Below are 19,273 nucleotides of genomic sequence, written 5' to 3'. Positions count from 1 at the left end.
TCTTTGAATGACAGAGAAAACTCAGAGGACTAATGTGGGAGAAAAATGTTCCAAAATTACAGTTTTCTAAGTCCTTGCGCATGCGCCCTTGCCTCAAGGTTTGGGCTGGAGACTGAGTCGTAACTCATGCGCTGAGGCACTTCCCCCTATGAATTAGTCTTCTAAGATATTGCGCATGCGCCGCGACTTAGACTCTCGGAGACGAACCGGTAGGTAAGCGCAGATGGAGAGATTTGGTCCATAGTACATGCGCAGAAGCAGTCTATGATTTGAAACAAAACTAAAAGTTCTTGCGCATGCGCATGTACTTTAAAGACATTGCTGACACGTAAGTCTGACGAATCAACGCTGACTGAGGTCTATTGGTCAGAGCGCATTACCATCACATGAGCGGCGGCTACCGATTGGACATCTGATGAGGAAAGACCCACCCACAGTAGTTAAAAACATTGATTCAGATGGCGCTCGTGTTGATAGTAGCTCCATTTCCCCTGAAGACGCCACATCTGTGGCGAAACATGTCGGGGGAGCTGCAATCTAGGTTTTAGGCTAAGTAAGGCTGATACTCAGTGACCGCATCTTAGTGTGCTGCAGACACTTTGTGCTCGATACACAAGCGGCAGGGTGCAAATATTAGAGGCAAACAAAGTGAACCTAGGGACATGCAAATAATAATAGACAATGCTGATCCTCCGATTGTAATATATAGAAACACAGATTAAAGATCCCAGCTTGCAGGACAAATAGAAAGCTGAGATCTGAAAAATAATCTGCTGGAAACAATCCCCTGATACTGATAGATACATATAGGGAGGCAATGTCTATAGGCCAAGCAAATTATATCCCCAGCCGCAGAGTGCAGCAGCACTTAATTTTTAACCAACTTTTTTTCTTCCTATCCTTCCCTATCTATACTAGTCTTAATAAAATGAAATAAACGTTATATTTTAAATCAGACCAGAAACGGGAACCTATTAGCCTTAGGTTATTTAAACTTAAATCAGCAAAAAGACACACCTTACCATAGAGGCCTTCTGCAATTTCGCTGATAAAGATATTAAACAATATGGGTCCCAGAACAGATCTCTGAGGTACCCAACTGGTAACAAGACCATGGTCTAAATATACTCCATTGGCTACAACCCTCTGTTGTCTGTCCCTCAGCCACTGCCTAATCCGTTCAACAATATGGGAGTCCACGTACAGCCTTATTCTACATAATTAAAAAACTAATCTTTATTTCATGATGGAATAACCTTTGGATGGTAATATATTTTCCTCAAAAAGCATTTTATATTTAAAAAAATCTGATTAAATCCCAAAAATCTGATTTTTGGGATTTTTTTAAAAAAAATCATTGATTTTTATCCCCCCTGATCGGCACACTAATTCCTATCACAGCACAGTAATCCCTATCATAGCACAGAAAAACAGACAGCAAATTACTTTTTTTTTTTCAAAGACACTAATCCCTATCACAGCACAGTAATTCCTATCACACTACCTAACACCCTGCACTGGAACCTATCAGCTACATTTATATCACTATCTAACCTACACTGACTATCTCCCACTAACTATCTGTATTATATATGAGCTAACTATCTAATGTAATTGGATAAGGAATAGCATCCAGATGAAAGCACAGAGCACAGCAATTACACTGCTTTCTCTCAGAACTGCAAAAAAAAAAGCAGAAAGGCTGCTGGGGAGTTTCCTATATAGTAAGGGGTAGGCAACTTTCCTATTGGTTGCTAGGGATGTTGCTAAGCTCAGACATTGACAAGACATTGCAGCCTTCTCAAGCAAGAAGCAGTGAGGTACTGATGGAAAAAAAATCTAGAATGTTCGCGATTACGAAGATATAGCACTATATTCCAGATCTTCATGAATTCTCGAAGTGCCGATATTCTCTATAAAAATTCACGATTAGAATATTTGCGATCAACACTAGCTCTGATACCATAATGGGACTCAAAAATCCAGGAGAAAAAAAAAACTGTTTGGCTGATTTGGAGCTAATAGCTTGCCAACAGGGTCTATTTCTGTGATTCAAAACCTAGTAAACTTTATGTTTAATGACAATTAAACTTTTGATGATATGGAGGTTGGGCCTCAGGAATAATTTCCTCTGGTTGGCCCCAGGAAGCCCAGTATGAAACTAGAAGGGGCTTTCCAGTTGGGATCATCCCTTTATGTATTGTTGTAAGGAAATGTCTATTCTAGTTTTTGTATATTTTTCAGAACTATTACAGTCATAAAATTGTGATATTACTGAGACTGAAGACAGAGGGGAGTATTCATCTGTTATCCTACCCTCTATGATGACTAAATATAGGTTTTAAATTACTCACCATATCTCCTTTCTCACCAGATTCTCTGAGTGGCCCTGTAAGTCCAGGTTCACCCTGTAACATAGAAGAGTCATTAGTCTAGTGTCTAGGTCAATCCTTAATTGTATGGCAGGGCTCCTTTTCTATAGTGTGCTAGAAAAGAGTGTGGATATGCTGAGAACATATTGGTGTATAGTGAAAGACCTATGAGTGAAGCTGAGCTTGACATGGAGAAGATGATGGGAATTACCCTCATGGCTCTTATCCCCATTTCCTGCATAATATATAGCTGTAACCAGGGAGCCAGTTAGGATTTCATGCTGCCTGTGGTAGGAACAAAGCTCCTGACAAAGAATTATGGGTTTAGGGTTATCTTTCACGCTCTCTTTTTACTTTGTTCTATTATTGTATTGAATCTTCATTTTTCTGTTTATAGGTTTGATCAATGGTTTCTGATTTGTGTGGTTACTATCCCATATCTTCTATTATGTGATGATGTGATAAATGACACAATTCTCAGTAACAATTCTTTTTACAGTTTCCTCTAAACTGGGAAAGTGTCTATGAAGTACTGGGAAGTAATTTCTGGAGCTGTGCTGGAATGTAATGCAGTGCACACAGCAACTGCAGATTACAGCTTAGAGCTATGGCTGCCACAAGCTCATAAACTGGAAATAAGAGTGACCTACTAAGGCAGTGATACTATCCGCCTGTAAGGCTGGATGTCATGTCCATAGCATGGTTGCTCAGCTGCAATAGCCAATTATCCTATGAGTTTGCAGATTAAAAGAGGTATGGTACCGTGTGTGGCTGCCCGGTGGAACCCTAGCCGAAGTGTACTGAGAAACCACCGCATACAGAAGACAAAAACGTTCCCTTTCTTATAGAAGCAACGTACAATACAATTGCTTAGTTATTCCAAAAGATGTCCAATTACATTTAAGACTGACTGGGCCACTGAAGAACATACCTTTGGCTATTGCCTATAAACCTATCAGCCACAATGCTTTTTTCCATTATCTATCTGGGGTTTATGAGTAGTTGTTTTTTTTTTCTTCCATTTTAGGGCAAAATAGTCTCCTCGGTGATGTTCTCAGCTCAATAGGCTTCAACTGCAGATGAAGAGACGTGTCCATAGTTTATCACAGAGGCACTTTCATGGATTTACTGTAGTGTAATTAAAAATAGGTTGCTTGGTGAAAAGAGGTGCACTGTGTTCATAAATTGGTGCATCTTATGCTGTCAATGCACCAGAGACTGATTAGATTTCCATATTGAAGTTGCATGTAAAGTCTACATATAATTGCATATTTTCTGTTTCATGATTTATATTTCAGTGAAGTCTAACAGCGGAAGTGTGTGTCACAGTGGTATTCAACCATGCTAAAACACTGCCACTGAACTAAGGCATCTATCCCAACTTGTATGGAAAGAAAAACATTGCAGACTGACTACGTATAGAAAGGAAAAGATTATTCCAGCTGATTATAGTGTCATCTTCTACCCTCAATACTAGTATGGAGTACAGCTAACAAGCTGGAGTTACTGAATATAGTCTCTCGAATTTATGCTATTCTACCCACCAGCTGCTGCTAGGCGGCCGCCCCCCGAGGACAAAAGAAGAGTTTGCAGGAATCTATGACCTGCAAACTATATTTTCTCTCGGGAAAGGACAGCCACCTAGTAACAGCCCCTTTCTTGACCTCCCATTTTAAAGCCTGACCTTACTCTCAGAATTATTACCACATGTTATCTGGGTATAACCAATGACAGTTCCTGGAGGTTGTTTGTAGTCTAACCACAAGCATAACGTAGGAACATTTGTCCACAAAGACCATAACATATGTGGACTACAAGAAGTTGTAATTATGGTTTTCTATCTCATTGCAAGCTCCTGCATGCTATGATGTTACAGTGGATAAACATTCTTTATATTCTAGATACACCTAAGACTGAACTCACTAACCCACAAATCCACACATTTTACTGAATTTACAGTAATTTGGTTGCTTTCCATCATATCACTCAAACATCTCTAATGAATGAATAAGTAATCGCCTTACTGTAATTCTGAAGAAAGGTTCTGCCTGGGTGGGATTGTCATCTGAAGTGAAGCCCCATCCCCAATCAGGACTTTCTCTGAAGCAGTGATTATTTGCACAGTAATCGATCACTTTATTCAGATGACATTTAGGAGGCAGTCACCTACTCGGTCATCTGCTGCTAAGTGGCTGTCCTTTCCTTGGTGTAGTTTGCAGTCAGCAAATAAGCAAACATCATTTTGAGAGCATTTATATTGCAAAGATGCTTAACACTAGTGATCAGCGGCAGGGGCTATATTTGAATTTGCGATATTTTTGTAGAATATTCGTCATATATTCGCAAATTTCCAGAATTCGAGAATATATTATTGAATGCGAAAAATCGGCAATGTAAAAATCGTGCAATGTGATTTTGTAATGTGAAATACAGGCGTGGGTCACTTTGGCTACATTTTTCAAGCTGCTAGAAGTTTCATGAGTTTCTCCTGAGACTGGAGAAAATGGTTGGCATGGCAGAACATTAGAATAGCTTTATATGCAGATAGAGTGCTCCAATATATTCGTGATTGCGCTAATCGGTAGTGATTAGAATATTTTTTCGCACTACGTGAAACTTCACATTTTAGCAGGTCTGGCTACAGATTACTAATTGGAGCACTAAGTATTGTTGTGAACTGGACATTGCTACCTTCTCATTGGCCCACAAGCAAGAAGCAGAGAGGAATCATGTGTTCAGATGGAAAAAAAATGCTGAATATTCGATATAATGAATATATAGCACTATATTCTCGAAGTGGCGATATTCGGGAATAATATTAAACACATGTCCTTGCTATATTTTGGTGAATTTAGCCATTAATGACAAAGGAAATGTCATACTCTAAGGACAGTTCTAGTAGTTCTGGCATAACCTGTCAAGTACAGTAGCTGTCAGGCAGGCACTATTGCCTCCAACATCTGCAAATTTATTGGGGGCTATGGTACAGACCACATTTTACCTTCTTTCCTGGTAAGCCTTGTATTCCCTTTTCTCCAGGAACACCAACATAGCCCTACAACATGAACACAGAAACATAAGTCAGCTTAATTGTAGACATCATTGAATTGGTATTATGGACATGCATACCAAAGAGGCAACATGAGAGGAGAGGGCAGAGCATGTCCCCTTCTCAAAAATCACAGCAACATTAACAAGTGAGGAAGAAATAGTTTCCAGGTTCCAGGTGGCAATGTTTCCAGGTCCTCAATGGTTAGCACTGTTGCCTTATAATACTGGGGGCCTGGGTTCAAATCCAAGTAAGGGCAGCATTTGCATGAAGTACACAAGTTCTCTCTGTGTTTGTATGGGTTTCCTACAGGTACTCTAGCTTCCTCCTAAAGACATTCTGATAAGGACTCTAGATCTTGAGCCCCACTGGGGACAGTGAATGATGATAATGCCTGTAAACCACTGTAGAATATGGTATATAAGCAAGAGAAATAAAATAATCCTGGATAGAGGGTTGTGGTGGCAGCAAACAGTACAGTGCCACCTTTGCTGACATAATGACTAGGGATGAGCGAATCGACTTCGGATGAAACATCCAATGTCGATTCGTATAAAACTTTGTTCTAATACTGTACGGAGCAGGAGCTTCGTACAGTATTAGAATGTATTGGCTCAGATGAGAAGAAGGTATTGCTTTGCAAAGTCTCACGAGACCGCGCAATAACTTCTGAAAATAATTTGTACTGTGAAAAAAAAAACATTTCCCGAACTTGGGTTCGGTTCCAAGTGGATTTATGAAGTTATTGCGCAAAGTCTTGTGAGACTTCGCGAAGCAATAACTTCGGCTCATCAAAGCCAATACATTCTAATACTGTACGGAGTTCCTGCTCCGTACAGTATTAGACGGAAGTTTTATACGAATCGACTTCGGATGTTTCATCCGAAGTCAATTTGCTCATCCCTAATAATTACATATTTGGATTATTTTATCTTAGTAGATACATTTTGAAAGCTAAGCCAAATGCTGAATTGTACCTGTACAGGTCCTTCTCAAAAAATTAGCATTATTGTGATAAAGTTCATTATTTTCTGTAATGTACTGATAAACATTAGACTTTCATATTAGATTCATTACACACCAACTGAAGTAGTTCAAGCCTTTTATTGTTTTAATATTGATGATTTTGGCATACAGCTCATGAAAACCTAAAATTCCTATCTAAAAAAATTAGCATATCATGAAAAGGTTCTCTAAACGAGCTATTAACCTAATCATCTGAATCAACTAATTAACTCTAACCACCTGCAAAAGATTCCTGAGGCTTTTAAAAACTCCCAGCCTGGTTCATTACTCAAAACCGCAATCATGGGTAAGACTGCCGACCTGACTGCTGTCCAGAAGGCCATCATTGACACCCTCAAGCAAGAGGGTAAGACACAGAAAGAAATTTCTGAACGAATAGGCTGTTCCCAGAGTGCTGTATCAAGGCACCTCAGTGAGAAGTCTGTGGGAAGGAAAAAGTGTGGCAGAAAACGCTGCACAACGAGAAGAGGTGACCGGACCCTGAGGAAGATTGTGGAGAAGGACCGATTCCAGACCTTGGGGGACCTGCGGAAGCAGTGGACTGAGTCTGGAGTAGAAACATCCAGAGCCACCGTGTACAGGCATGTGCAGGAAATGGGCTACAGGTGCCGCATTCCCCAGGTCAAGCCACTTTTGAACCAGAAACAGTGGCAGAAGCGCCTGACCTGGGCTACAGAGAAGCAGCACTGGACTGTTGCTCAGTGGTCCAAAGTACTTTTTTCGGATGAAAGCAAATTTTGCATGTCATTCGGAAATCAAGGTGCCAGAGTCTGGAGGAAGACTGGGGAGAGGGAAATGCCAAAATGCCTGAAGTCCAGTGTCAAGTACCCACAGTCAGTGATGGTCTGGGGTGCGATGTCAGCTGCTGGTGTTGGTCCACTGTGTTTTATCAATGCAGCTAGCTATCAGGAGATTTTGGAGCACTTCATGCTTCCATCTGCTGAAAAGCTTTATGGAGATGAAGATTTCATTTTTCAGCACGGCCTGGCACCTGCCAAAACCACTGGTAAATGGTTTACTGACCATGGTATTACTGTGCTCAATTGGCCTGCCAACTCTCCTGACCTGAACCCCATAGAGAATCTGTGGGATATTGGGAAGAGAAAGTTGAGAGACGCAAGACCCAACACTCTGGATGAGCTTAAGGCCGCTATCGAAGCATCCTGGGCCTCCATAACACCTCAGCAGTGCCACAGGCTGATTGCCTCCATGCCACGCCGCATTGAAGCAGTCAATTCTGCAAAAGGATTCCCGACCAAGTATTGAGTGCATAACTGAACATAATTATTTGAAGGTTGACTTTTTTTGTATTAAAAACACTTTTCTTTTATTGGTCGGATGAAATATGCTAATTTTTTGAGATAGGAAATTTGGGTTTTCATGAGCTGTATGCCAAAATCATCAATATTAAAACAATAAAAGGCTTGAACTACTTCAGTTGGAGTGTAATGAATCTAAAATATATGAAAGTCTAATGTTTATCAGTACATTACAGAAAATAATGAACTTTATCACAATATGCTAATTTTTTTAGAAGGACCTGTATTTTTTTAAAATATACAGTGGCCCTTCAAGATACAGTGGCCTCAGGATACACTATTTTTAACATATAATCTTCCCTGGGTCATCGTAAGTTGAAACCACACTCAATGATTGCGTGATTCCCGCAATGGACTCGCTCGTGTGAAAAAGCCCTTACATGTAAAGCCTGTATTAGACGGGCAGATTTTCTGCCAGGTGATCGCTAACGAGCGTTTGTAGTAACGCTTGTTAGCGATCATCTGGCAGTGTAATACTGCCACCGATGTCACTGCTTGGTAATGAAGAGGCCACAACGGTCACCTGAGTGCAATGGGTTGTTCAAAAAGCCGATATTTGGGGTTTCCAAAGACAGTCCCAAATGGTTCTGATACCGATGATGGATGGGCCATCAAGATTAAAGCCTTTTTATGTACAAGCATGTTCGCATTGACAAACTTTGAGTTTATCATTCATTTGAACCAATAGGAGGGTTTAAATTAAGTTACATTTAATATGCTGCACAGTATGAGTATCTTGTGGGTTAATTTGCAATAGTTCAGACATTTTTTTTTTTTTTTAAAGAAACGGATGTTTTCTAAATTGTGTATATGTTATGTATCATGCAACTGGCCCCAGTGTCTAACCTAAAGCTTATACTGTGTATCATCAATACAAATCAGTTCATACTAACCTTTGGCGCAGTAAATGGCAAAAAAATACAGGGATAAACCTGTTTGCATGCCGTGCTCACTCAGTTTTTAAAGGAAGAATAAAAGTGAAGTTTTAAATCACCCACGGAGTCCTGCTGCTGGAGTTATTTCCGCTGAACATACTTCAAGACTGCTCTGGACTTTTACAGGCATGAAATGTGGTGCGAGACAACATTGTGAGCCGACACATTTTTTACAAGGATAAATAGTAACATAGTACATAAGGCCGAAAAAAGACATTTGTCCATCCAGTTCGGCCTGTTATCCTGCAAGTTGATCCAGAGGAAGGCAAAAAAAAAAACTGAGGTAGAAGCCATTTTTCCTCACTCTATGACTACATTAGTTATCTACATAGTAAAGATATGGACCAGCACAGTGATCAAAGGAATGCCTAGATAGGTATCACAGGAGTCAGGAAAGCCTCCGTTATTCCTGTTCAGTTCCTTTTTACCCCCTCAGAGTTCCATCAAGACATAGCATCCAGCCAACCAACTAGTACCCTGCTCTGTACTGACAGGAATCTCTGCTGAGACTGGTAAGAGGAGACCTTATTTGCGTACAATTTGAAATAAGACAATACACAATAATTTTTAATGAGTACAACTGAGGACTTACAATGTCTCCTGCGAACCCAGAAGGACCATCAGAACCATCTGGACCTGGGTCTCCCTATTCAGAAATGCACAGAGAAGTAAAATGAACAAGTTTATTATAACATTTTATCCAATAATACTCAACCATTTCAAGTTCAAGATTTGTTCTTAGTTAGTCAAGTTGCACTACTGAACTTAAAGGGGTTGACCAGGTTCAGAGCTGAACCCGGACATATCCCCATTTTCTTCTAAGCAGCACCTCTGATATGAGCATTGGAGCATTTCATGCTCTGACGCTCTCCCTTGCCTTGCGCTGAATCGTGCAGGACCAGGGCCATCTTTAACGTGGGGCAGAAGGGGCAGCTGCCCCTAGCCCAATTGCTCCTGGGGGGCCCAAGGCAGCTGCTTCTTGAGCCCCGCTGGCCACCCCAGTGGTATATCGATCGCCGTCACAGAGGGTGCGACCGTGATCGGGCCGGGTGGGAGGGGGCCACAGTCCCACAGCCCCGCAAGTGCTTTTTTTTACGGCAGCCGGGCCCTCCCTGTATTTGAAGTGCGGCTACACTGCACTGAATTCTATTCCACAGCTGGGACTGGGAGGGTATCGGGATTGCGATTTGCACACCACCTAACTGAAGCCTGCCGCAGCCTGCAACTTAGTACAGAGCGGAACAAGTAGGTAGTATTATTTTTTTGAATAATGTATAGCACTAATCCTGCTTTATCCAGAGGTGGGGGGGGGGGGGGTCTGAGGTGAGGTGATGATCAGTGGTGCTGGCAGTGCTGGCTACGGCCGGCTGTATGAGGGCAGGAGGGCAGCTGAGCTGTTATCTGACTGGAAAACCCTTTAAGGGAAGTAGGGAGTTGAGGAATAATACATAACCAGAGGTAATTCTATTCTTGCATAATTTTACATTGTGTACTGGACATTCGTCTGCAGTTCAAGATTACAAAAAAATGTTTACACATAGACTGAATTTTTATAGAATTCACAAAACCTGAATATCATGAATTTTACCAAAATGCATTAAAATGATCCTTATCAGAACTTTAAAAAGAATGCGAGTTCATCTAGAAATTTGCACAAAGTTTCCATACTGGACTTGGATTACATACCCTGGGCCCTGTATCACCTCTTCTTCCTTGTGCTCCTATAGATCCTTTATATCCCTGTAAACAACACACAAATATGTGATAAAATATGTCTACACATATACAAAGGTATTACATATCCCTTTCATACTAACTATCTGAGCCACGGGTGCCCATATGTCTAGGTACCTTTTTACTAAACACCCCATTTGTCATTGCAGATCACATTTTCTGATAAGTGCCAGAACACATCGTGGTGCAATCAAACCAAATCTGAGAAAAGCAATAATAACGTTCTTGCATAGCAAGATATTTACCAGGGGCGTAACTACCATAGCGGCAGTCCATGCAACTGCTATGGGGCCCAGGGCAAGAGGGGCCAAGTTGAGATCATCCCCTCTTCTACTGGAGGTAAAAACTTGGTCAGGACTCTACCCTCTAAAGGAACGACTTCTAGCAAATGAGGCAGTGGAAAAAGTGGCCCAAGGGCCATTGAAAGGGGTTTAGGCAGTAACCCTTCTGTCCTGTGTGGGGGGCCTGGTTTGATCCTTGCTATGGGGCCCTTGCTTCTCTATGTACGCCACTGATATTTACTGAAACTAAATAGGATATGCATGGGATCTGTAGATTCAGTGTAGCAGGTGTGATGAAGTCAACTATGAGCCTTTTAGGATGTGTCACAAAGGTTAAGTATTCATATGATGTATCCCAACAGAGTTTAGATGGTTTCATATTGTACAATTGGTCCTGCAAAAATGGAACAAAATTCCAAAGGATTGGGCAGTATGAAATCCAAGATGCCTTGTGTATGGCTTTATTGTACTGCTTGTGCTATCTGTTATAATGTCACTGTTTTTAATAAAACATTTTGATATGTCATAGTGACATATTAAAGGTTTTGATCTGTGGGGGTTCAAGTGCTTTGACCTCCACTGATCGCTAAAACAAGTAGAAAGAAATGCCAACACAGCTCTGTCTCTCCTCCCTGCTCAATAGAAAGTCTACGGTGAACATTTCGAGTCTCCTGCAGTGAGGCGAGTCTGAGCTCAGTGTGAGCGCCTCTTCTTGGCAGAGATCTCAGCACTCCGACCCCACTGATCAATACCTTTGTTATGTAACTATGACATCCCATATACTAAGGGCCCATTGAGACAAACGTAAGGGCTCCATACCCGTGTTGAGGACCGCAAATAGCAGTCTGCAATGCACGGGCATCAGGCTTGTGCACTCCGTGGTGCGGATGCAGACACGTTGACTTGAATGGGTCGACGATCCGCAAGATAGGGCAAAAGATAGGATATGTTCTATCTGTTGAAGTGCAGAGGCAAGGAACGGAAGGCCCATGTAAGAGCTTCATAGCGCTTCCGCGGGCTTCCAATCCTTGCCTCCATTCCGCAAAAGATAGGACATGTCCTGTCTTTTGCTGTATCTTGCGGAAAACGGACTCAAGTCAATAGGTCCGCATCCGCACCACAGGGTCCACACGGAATGTGCACAGAGCCCTTACAGTCATGTGAATGGGGACCAAACCTGACATTATCATGGGTCACGGCTGCACAGATGTGTCCGTCTAGGACTTGCATTCACTATTACTACTGATTTTCTTACTTTATTTTATATATGGACCTGCTATTTACTAAGAAATGCGCTTTGTGACAGACCCCCACCAATTAAGCTATTAATGTTAAAGTACCAGAGAACCCCTTCAAGACCTTCCTCCTTCTGGTAAGTACTAGTTACCAAGTTCCTGTAGTGACACACTCTAGAGGTCTACCAGCTGTCCCTACTGTCTGAAGACATGGCTTGCTCATTTTATTAAACACCCCAAGTTTTCCTTTGCATTTGACTTTTACCATACGCCAAATATCCCATGTACATCAACTTACTTGTCTTCCATAAACTCCTAAATAACCTGGTGATCCTTGTTTGCCTTTTTCACCCTATAAAATAAAAGGCACAATTTTAGCTCTTAGGGGCACCACCATAAGAAAAGGATACTTTTTTGTATTCAATATTCATAGAAAACAATTATTTTTAGAATTTTTGGCATTTTTTTCTTTTTCATTTCTGCATTACTATGTAATTGAACATTAAATGCTAAATATTGTCCTTCTGTAGTAGTCAGCACAAATAATAAGACCTCCTATATAGATAGGTAAACCAATGTCAGTTTACTGCTGTAAGAAGGTGTTAAAGGGAACCTGTCACCATGATTTTGCGCATAGAGCTGGGGACATGGGCTGCTAGATGGCCGCTAGCACATCTGCAATACCCCGTCCCCATAGCTCTCTGTGCTTTTATTGTGTTAAAAAAACGTTTTGATCCATATGCAAATGAACCTCATATGTGTCCTGTATCCGGAGATGAGTCCAGCGGAAAGGAGCCCAGCACCGCCCCGCGTCCTCCGAATCTCTTCCTTGCTGGCTGACGTCACAGAGCTGGAGCGCCGAAATCACGCGATGCGCGAGCTAGCGCATGCGTAGTTCGTTCCCTGTGCTGATGCCAGCACAGGGAATGAACATAATGCCGACACTGCGCATGCGCTAGCTCGCACATCGCGAGATTTCGGCGCTCCAGCTCTGTGACGTCAGCCAGCAAGGAGGAGATTCGGAGGACGCGGGGCGGTGCTGGGCTCCTTTCCGCTGGACTCATCTCCGGATACAGGACACATATGAGGTTCATTTGCATATGGATCAAAACGTTTTTTTAACACAATAAAAGCACAGAGAGCTATGGGGACGGGGTATTGCAGATGTGCTAGCGGCCATCTAGCAGCCCATGTCCCCAGCTCTATGGCCAAAATCCCGGTGACAGGTTTCCTTTAAGTGAATGGTGATCCACATAATAATAGTAGACCTAGAACTGGGATAACAGTATCACAGCTTTATTTATCTCTTGATAGGCCTAGATGCCCACAGCATTGCATTGCTTAGTGTTGTGTGGGGTGCTCTGATTGAGTTATGCAGGGGAACTTTCTCTGGTCCCACTGACAAAGATAAGCAAGACTATTTGCTGTGCTAAAGGTCCAACCAAAGAGGAACTTAAAGGATAACTGTCATATTTCCATCCCCCCCAATTTGTTTTGCATATGTTACTGCTGCAGCAGCATTATGCATAAAGCAATCTTTAATTTCTTCACTTACCACTGTTTTCCTTGAGTTTTCCCCTTAGTTACAGCTGTTTAGAATCCTTCATTATGAGGATCTTCTCAAGATGGCTCCTCTGCCAGTTCTCTGAGGCAAAAACTGCATTCCCTCAGGTCACATACAAACTTGCTGTAGCCAGCAGATTCCTGCCAGCCAATCAGATTGGTTTACTGAGAGACACGCCTCCTCACTCTGGAGCCTAATGCAGGCATGCAGTGTGAAGGTCCGCCCCTCTGTCTTCCTAGCCGGTGACAGATGAGCCATAGCAACGGTCTTTTAAGGGACAAGAGACATTAATGAACGCTGTTATCATAAGGTAATTGCAGATCTTTTGGCAATCATTGACAGACTAAGGCTACATGCACACGACCGTACGTGTTTTGCTGCCCGCAAATTGCAGATCCGCAAAAAAAACGGATGACGTTCCGTATGGCATCCATTTTTTTTGCGGATCCATTGTAATAATGCCTATCCTTGTCCGCAAACTAGAAAAAAATAGGACATGCACTATTTTTTGGGCGGAGCAACGGAACAGACATACTGATGCGGACAGCACACGGTGTGCTGTCCGCGTTTTTTGCATACCCATTCAGATGAATGGTGAGTCGTTCTGGATTTTTAAAATGGGGTCCACCGCACCAAGTGGACTTAATCGGAAACACGACTTGATGTTACATTATTGAATTTTTGATCCATGATTTGTGTGTGTTCTTTTGTTTTAATTTATCATGCCTTTTAGCACGTGTTGTCAATTTCATTTAAAGGAGGAGCTTGTAGTTAGTGTGTCCACCTGCTCCTAGGTGGAGGCGCTATATATCCAACCCCCTCCTCAGTATGTGCATGTCATGAGGAAGGATCGCTATTGTCTCTGATCCGAAACATGTAACTGGAGTGTAACTGGCTTTTATCTGCACTGAAAAATAAAGGTAACATTTTAATCGAGCTGGACCCTCTTCTCTTTTTACATTGAAATGAATGGGTCCGCATCCTATCCGCAAAAAAAACTGGAGGGGCACGGAAACAAAATACGGTCGTGTGCATGAGGCCTAAGGCAACTTTCACACTGGCGTTTCTGGGTCCGCTTGTGAGATCCGTTTCAAGGCTCTCACAAGCAGCCCAAAACGGATCAGTTCAGCCCCAATACATTCTGAATGGATAAGGATCCGTTCAGAATGCATCAGTTTGGCTGCGCTTGGTGTCCGTTACGTTTTTTAGACGGTCACTAAAACACAGCTTGCAGCGTTTTAGTGTCCGCCTGACTAAGCAGAGCCAATTTGATCCTTCTAGACTTACAATGCAAGTCAATGGGGGACAGATCTGTTTTTCAGTGACACAATATGGTGCAATTGAAAATGGATCCGTTTCCCATTGACTTTCATTGTAAGTCAAGACAGATCAGTTTTTTTTTAAATGAATAATGTTCTTGTATCAGTTATTAACGGATACAAGCGTTTGCATTATTCGTGCGGATCCGTCTGTGCAGATCAAGATGGATCCGCACAAAACGCGAGTGTGAAAGTAGCCTTACTCAGGTATACATGCCTAGCTCTAATAAACTAGCAAATAAAATAAAAATATGACAGTTATCCTTTAAAGAGCCAGGACAGGAAGCAGAATACATGGAGTAATTAAAAAAAATATATTCACAAATAGATTGTTAATATCTGATTTAAAAAAAAGTACGGAGTGTCCCTTTAAACTGTCTTTTTATATACATGCATCTAATATGAATTCTCCTTACTTTTGACCCAGGAAATCCAGAAAAGCCTGGTTCCCCAGGGAGGCAGTTGCAACCGGTTGGTGCTTCATTTTCACCTAAATTTGAACACTTCATACAAAAGAAAAATGAAGAAACAATATCCATTACAACATATTCATAAAAAACCCTAACACATAGCACAGAGTTTGTAACTTTTCCAAGAGATGAAATCTCTCCAAAAGACCACCCTTTTGAGAAGACTAACCCTTTGTCTACACCAGATTCCCTGTGATCTATTTTCAAAACCATTATATCCCATGCACACTGGCCTTTGTCGGACTGGAGTGCCTAGGGCCCACCAGTAAAATTAACTCATGGGGCCCACCGTATACCTACATGAAAATATTACCTGCCTGCACAACAGTAAGATGCTGCAAGATGATTGATTATGGGGATCTCTGCAACAACTTCAAAAGGTGGTTCCAGGGGAAAGATGATACTGTACACTGGATGTCACAGATATTTTTTGTATGCGCACACATTACACAGGAGATCTAGCGCAGATAATGTCGCTGTCTGCAGCAGCCAAACAACTGCAAGCTATTTAGCGCTAAAGTTGCGCTAAAAATATTTATTGCTGCTAGACACAACAAAAGTCCTTAAAAAGACTTTTGGGTCTCTAACACCAACCCTGCCTAACAAAAAAATTAAATTAAATTCCCTACACTAGCTGTTCCTTCTACAGCACAGCTCTCTCTGACTAAGACTGACCGAACCACGTGTCATCGGGTGCTTTATAGCACCCGATGACGCGTTCCGGCCAGCCAATCACTGTAATGCCAGTAACCAACATGGCTACGGCATTACAGTGAATGGCAGTTCTTACCTGCATGTTCTTACAAACGTGTGGGGAGGAGACTCGAGCACACGCGGTATTTGGCCGAACACCGTGATGCACGAGCCGAACTGGTGTTCGGCCGAGCATGCTCGCTCAACACTAAATATTACCAATAAACTTACTAGTCCGGTTAATTCACAACATGTAGCTTCCTCTGCTCTTGCTGCGTCAGCTACAATATCCAATTGTTGTATGTCAATCTAAGTAAAAAATAAATAAAATTGAATTAATTCTTTTGGCTCTTGACAGAGTGCAGTACATTGCTAAACATTTTATACCATTTTGAAAAGTTGTTACTAGAAACATTCAGAAACTAATTAGTAAGCATAAATCAATAGCATTTAAAAACTGTATCATAAAAATATATATGTTATTAATATCTTAATAATTGGGCAACAATTTTTTTCTTTGCAATATTTTTAAACATACTCATACTGTATATTCTGTTTCTCTAATTTGTCATAATCAGCTACAGAAAGGCATTCTATGTTATTCTGTTTTTCCAAAAGTTTTGTAGAGAATTGGATATGCCATAAATGTCTAAATGTCCTTTAGTTGGATTTGTGACTTCCATTTTATAAGTGACAATATACCAGCAGGGACAATCAAAAGATTGAGAAGCAGAGAGAGCTACAGACCAGTCAACCATTTGTGACTTGCCCTCCACACTTACCCAAACATCCTGTTAGATGGACCTTCTACAAATACACCTTACTCACATTAGCTGTAGCATCATCTTTCAATTTACGAGCCATAGTGCTGATTCCATCTGTCTTGATTGTGCCATACAGACTGACAGGAGAAGATCCAACTTGTTGGCAATCCACATAGAGAGTAAACTGATTTCTCCGAACACTCAAGGACAGCTTGTGCCATTTTCCATCGAAGAGTTTGTCCACATTCTCGAATGTTATTACTTTATCTCGCCCTGACGCAAGCTACACTGTAAACATCTACAGCGTTCATTTCCCCATAAAGTCGCAGCCTGAATTGTTCAGTCCCAGTTCTTGACTCAATCTGCAATAGATTCCAAACCTCTCCCGGTGTCTTTTCTTTTATTCTAAAAGTGGAGATCAAGGAAAATTCCTGTGGTACTCCATATGGGAAAATAAGCCTAAATGAGGAACAGAAAAAGAAGAAATTAGATTTTGTATCACCACTGCGATATGTGAGAAATAGCGAGAACTACTGATCTGGATATAAATGAAATAGCAAGAGATATCCTAATGCAAACAGATACCAGAAGTGCTAGATATTAATTACACCAGGCTATAGTCATTATTGACTATAATATAAGCATCTTTTGTGATAATTGTTCATCACACAAATGTCTGTAGACACTTTTAGAAACAGAAATCCAAACAGATGATGGAATTGCTTGCAGAAGAACAGTTAAAGGTGTCTCATCACAGGCAACCCCTTTCACAATAGGGTCCAACTTGACATCCCTAGCAAACAGCTGATTTTCCCAAGGAGAAGCCATATCCAGCCAGGTATTTCCACAGCTGTAGCATTCGAAACCTAACATTGTATGGTGGGAATTTACACAAATGACTGTCCATTAGAGATCAGCAAATTCATTTTAAACAAATAAAAAAATTTCAGCAATTCAGATTCCAGCCCAAAACTAAATCCTTTGATATTCGAGTGGGAGGAATCTCTCAAAATGGCAGCCACCATTTTACAGGACAGAAGATGCAGAAGAAAGCATTTGCCACCACAAGGTGATAATTTGTGGACCATGTTTTAATTTAAAATCCTACAGAACAGTGTGTTATTAAACATGCTACCACCGGCTACCATCCATTTACCCATAACCATATATGTCACTTTCACATTACTAATGCTGTCTTGACATTAAAGGACTTGACAGGGGTTGGACACAGTCCTAGGAGATCTCAGAATGTCATACACAACTTTTCAAGCACTTTATAGTCAAGCTTTGTTTCAGATTTATTCGCACTTGCATTGAATTTGCCAACCGATTCATTAGACTAGGAACCAAAATGATCTTCAAGGAATTCATTCTTCTCTACTGTCCATGTAATAGAAGGACAACTCGATGCTAGAATGGGAGTCTCTTGTATTGTTTTTGTCTTCATGTGGCAGACCTTTTAAGAAGGACTTGTGGTGACCCTGACTGAACACTCATCTGTCTAACAGCATGGATGTATTGATTTATTTAAACCACAATTAAAAGCAATATTCTACTGAGCCAAACTTTACTTTACAGTACTTTAGAAACTGACTTACTAGTTGAGCCAGAGAAGTGATGACTAACTCATGTTTAGAAAGGATGTATGATTAAGACTTTGTGGGCAAAGTTTTGTTTGGAAAGAGTAGAAACCACTTAGAGAGTCTCAGAAAAAGTGTGTGTGTGAGAGAAAATGTGTGAGTGTATAAAAGATACATAGCTATTTTGTTTTCTAACATTTAATCTATGAACACTCTTAATTTGGTTAAAATATTAGTAAGCTATGCCAGATTTCCAGGTAAAGAATACAATACCATGATTGTCTTGTAACATGGGCTCTTGAGCCAAGTTGATATGCTTTCATATTATTTTGTGATCCAGTAACGATTCTCACTCCAGAAATACTTGATACCCGAAATTCTTCAATTAAGTTTGTTGCTAAAAAAAAGTTAGAACAAAAAGAAAATACAATGGAACAATTTGTATGCACTAATACCACCACTCCCATGTCTACGAATAGGAATTAAAGTATAGTAAATAATAAAGAAATCATACAAAAAAAATATTTTCCTGCATTGTATAAACCAGGGACACCCAACCTGCGGCCCTCCAGCTGTTGCAAAACTACAATTTCCTGCACAGCCTACAGCTCTTAGGGCATGTTGGGAGTTGTAGTTATGCAACAGCTGGTGGGCCACAGGTTGAGCATACCTGGTATAAACTGTCTGAAAAATACATTAATTCAAAACATATTTTCTTCACAAAGTTCCCATACTGTGCAATTTGCTTCATCTAACTTAAATTTAGACTCTAGCTTTTGTCATAAGCAGAGGCACCTATCCCTTTCATACTAGAGGCATAGCTGTAAGAGGTGCTCTCACACTCAGACCCTGGTGTCTGAGGGGGCCAAAAACGTGTCCTGCCACATAAGACATCAGTAAACTATACATATGGCATATGTTAGGTGGGGACC

At 41.1% G+C, this 19,273-nt stretch overlaps 1 protein-coding gene across 1 annotated transcript in view; it reads right to left on the bottom strand.

Annotated features, from left to right (window-relative positions):
* LOC122939433 (collagen alpha-1(IX) chain-like) overlaps positions 1 to 19,273 on the bottom strand; it is an 89,060-nt gene that overhangs the window by 47,844 nt on the left and 21,943 nt on the right. Inside the window, 10 exon segments of the mRNA XM_044295500.1 lie at positions 2,355 to 2,408; positions 5,374 to 5,427; positions 9,294 to 9,347; positions 10,388 to 10,441; positions 12,250 to 12,303; positions 15,251 to 15,337; positions 16,217 to 16,306; positions 16,826 to 17,041; positions 17,043 to 17,220; positions 18,615 to 18,738. Of these exon segments, the coding sequence (XP_044151435.1) occupies positions 2,355 to 2,408; positions 5,374 to 5,427; positions 9,294 to 9,347; positions 10,388 to 10,441; positions 12,250 to 12,303; positions 15,251 to 15,337; positions 16,217 to 16,306; positions 16,826 to 17,041; positions 17,043 to 17,220; positions 18,615 to 18,738 (965 nt within the window).

Source organism: Bufo gargarizans, chromosome 5 (genome assembly GCF_014858855.1).
Source record: "Bufo gargarizans isolate SCDJY-AF-19 chromosome 5, ASM1485885v1, whole genome shotgun sequence".
Classification (NCBI taxonomy): Eukaryota; Metazoa; Chordata; class Amphibia; order Anura; family Bufonidae; genus Bufo; species Bufo gargarizans.
Note: the sequence above shows the minus strand (reverse complement) of the source record. Positions and strands in the feature narration are given on the sequence as shown.